Raw genomic sequence first — 3,276 nt, 5'->3', positions numbered from 1 at the left:
CACTCACCGACAAACTAATTCTTTTTATTAGTTACATGAGCGTATTTAGAATGGCCAAAAGAAAAAACTTAGTAAATAAATCACCACTTGTATGATATGACTTCTCTTTGATAGAGTGGTAGCTGAGACTATTGGTAGCTGAGATAGGATTATACCAACCAAATATTTTTTGAATTGTTGCCCTATGATGGCTCAAAGCAAGTAGCGACTCGAGTATTTTTGTAGTTGTTGTGGATAACTTGAAAAAGTGATGTAGCAATCATACACCTTTATTGATCGCTTGAAAACAGTGGAAATAAATTTACAGCGAGTAAACTATCTGTTGGTTGCAAACTTGGTTGCTTAACCATTAAAGCGACCAAAACTTCGGACTCTTGCTAAGATTTTGGTCGCTTAAGCCATGTTTTCTTGTAGTGATGCAACTTCCCATCATGAAATCTTCGAAAAGATTCCCTTGAGAGAGCCATAGGTGATGGATGAAGCAGCAGTCAACATCGTCTTTAATTGAAGCAGCACCGTCTTGATGAATCCGAAACCCAAGTTGGAGCCAACAACACAGTCATGGCAACAGGAAAATAGAGAAAAATGTGCTCAATGGTTTCTTTCTTAGAGTTGCGTATCCTGCTTTTTTGATCAGTGCCCTGAATGAATCTTCCAATTGCATGTTTCTTTTACGAAGGATCCTCCGGATGAACATATGAATTCTAGGAGCCACATTGGGAAATCTTAATTAATAGAACAGACAAACAGAAGGTGTCACAAACAGACAGTAACAGAATTAACCAACCACTCACTCTCTCACTAAATATCTTTAACAGAGACGCACTAATATACTAACAGATAGTGTAACAGCAAACGAAAAGCATGTTGTCACATTTATTTACTCCTTACAAGAGGATTTGCAACTGGGTGGATAATTTTAATCAACAACGTTACATTGGTCTAGACTCTAGAGATACACAAACACAACAAACACACACAGACACATATATATGGTGGATGAGCGATTTATTATTATTTCCGTTCGGTTGATGAGGTACTTTAATTAGCTGGATTTGTTGGTGATTTGGTTGTCGTCCCCGCCTGGATGATTTCTGAATGCTGCTTGAAAAATGTTTTCAAAGGCTTCATCCATACACGAAACGAAAAGTTTCGAATCAATAAAACCTTTTTCCATTGTTACCACAAGCTTCAATTGTTCCATGCAGCTCACTGATGTGAATGTTATGCTCTGCATATATACAAGAAACACATATATTCAAATGCACGGATAGATAGCATGGCTAGATTACTTAATATGAATTTAATTTTTCCTACGAAGATATATTATGCATCTTCCTTGAAATCAATAATTGTATTATCATTGTTTCAACACATTTAAGCATGTCAATGCCTTGAAAATAACAAGTAATTTCGGATGATTCAAATGAATCTTATTTACCTGAGGTATACCCGAGACGAAGTAGTAAAAACTACTAACAGGATGATTTGTGATAGCCATTTGCTCTTTCGGACCTATCACACTTGTCATCATAGTGCTTGTATTCCTAAAGCTTGAATACAACATTTCGTCTATCCCCTGCGTGATATGTTAAGGTAGAATTAGATAAATGGAAGTGTAACACGTAGTTTAAACTCGAAATGGCCGTACCATAATTCATACCTTTTGCCCCTTAGCCCACATGGCAGCCTTTAGAAGTGTATCAATAAGATAAAAATACATAGAGTTCTTCTTTCTGTCCATATGATGTTTCGCTTTGATAATAAACTCAAGAGGGTTAACTTCCTCAAGATTTGTATAACTCGGCAATGGTATGAACAAGAGTCTAGAATGGTTGCCCCATGCGTCTGCCCTTATCATATCTTCAATGTTCGTAAAGCCCTTAAATATTCTCATGTTAAGCATGACACACATGGTCATGCTTTTTTTTGTGCCACCATTAATAGAGTTCATCGTAGAGCCATCTTCACCATACTGATCCATATTGTCCATCTTCATCTTCCTCACCCCATACAAGTGAATAATATACGATAGTAATCCAACAATTACATCGTTTACCGTCTGCAGTAAAAATACAATTATTGTTAGTTAGAGATACGACATAAATATAAGAATCGATCAAAAAGAAAGTTTATTAAGGTGATTTGACGTTACCGCTCCAAGCTTGGTTTTAACTTGCTTAACTCTTTCAAGTGATAATGTCACTGAATGGATGTTAAAAGGTTTGAATAACTCAATCTTCATATTTTCCGATGTCGCTGAACGTATTGCAGACGGCTGATCTTCAAAACATGCTCTCCTCAACAAGCTCTCCATGATGTCATAAGATGTGTTCATGCACTTTTGTATTAGCCCGAACAACTTCTTCCCAGATCCTATTACTGGATTACCATCATATTGTTGTGTTTTCATCAACGACAGTCGCGGAAAAGTTAGAGGAGATGAAGATTTATCAGCTCTTACACAACAATTAAAGAACACTCTCATAAAAGAATAACCGTCACCAAGTGCGTGACTGAATTTAAAGATCCCAGTACAAGCACCGTTCAGACTTGGGTAGTTAACTAAATGAACTTCCCATAATGGTTTTGAGTCCGAAAACTTCTCACAACCTATTTTTGATAAGTATTCTCTTAGGTGTTCATCATAACTTTCTCTGGTTAAACCAATAGGGAATCTCGGAACGATCAAATGATCTTCCATTTGAACATCAACCTTTTTCCATCTAAGAACACCTTCCTTGTCTTGCTCCATGATTGAAGAAAAACGAATGTTTTGTGGTACTAAATGGCTGCGCAAAAGTTCTAGTGCTTCGGACTCAGTAACCGGTGTCTCTAGTTCGATTACAACAAAAATGATTAGGGATATGGTTGTGCTATTAAAACTCTGTGATAATGGACTGACTGGAGGACTTGTTTCTTCATCTCTGTTTGTTTCATTGTTGTACTGATTTTCCATTGTTGCTAGGTCTAGTCGCTCTTGCAGTTATTTTCTGTTCTAGCTCTTTTGTGTCTCTCTTGTATGTACACTAGATTATTCCATGGTTTATATACATAAGCATGACTTACCAAAAAAATATTTACTTACAATTTTTATTTTATTTTCTTTTCTCTAAAGAAACCGGAGCAAGATCTCCCATCTTTTTTTTTTTTGATAAACCGAGAGTAGTATTACTTAAGCAGTTTCAGGCACTGCAAGCCTATGAAACAAAGAGGAAATCCATGGAGAGTAGTCCTTCCTAACTTTTTCCTCTAAATGAAGTTTGTCCTTCCTAA

The 3,276-nt window shown here is 36.5% G+C and overlaps 1 protein-coding gene across 1 annotated transcript; it reads right to left on the bottom strand.

The window, feature by feature from the left end:
* Positions 1-1,045: 1,045 nt before the first annotated feature.
* LOC113309906 (O-acyltransferase WSD1-like) lies at positions 1,046-2,959 on the bottom strand. The gene is made up of 4 exons (XM_026558425.1): positions 2,156-2,959; positions 1,664-2,062; positions 1,442-1,579; positions 1,046-1,231 (listed from the first exon to the last, which is right to left on the bottom strand). The coding sequence occupies exons 1-4, from the start codon at positions 2,957-2,959 to the stop codon at positions 1,046-1,048; spliced, it is 1,527 nt and encodes a 508-aa protein (XP_026414210.1).
* Positions 2,960-3,276: the final 317 nt, after the last annotated feature.

Source organism: Papaver somniferum, chromosome 9, assembly GCF_003573695.1.
Source record: "Papaver somniferum cultivar HN1 chromosome 9, ASM357369v1, whole genome shotgun sequence".
Taxonomy (NCBI): Eukaryota; Viridiplantae; Streptophyta; class Magnoliopsida; order Ranunculales; family Papaveraceae; genus Papaver; species Papaver somniferum.
Note: the sequence above shows the minus strand (reverse complement) of the source record. Positions and strands in the feature narration are given on the sequence as shown.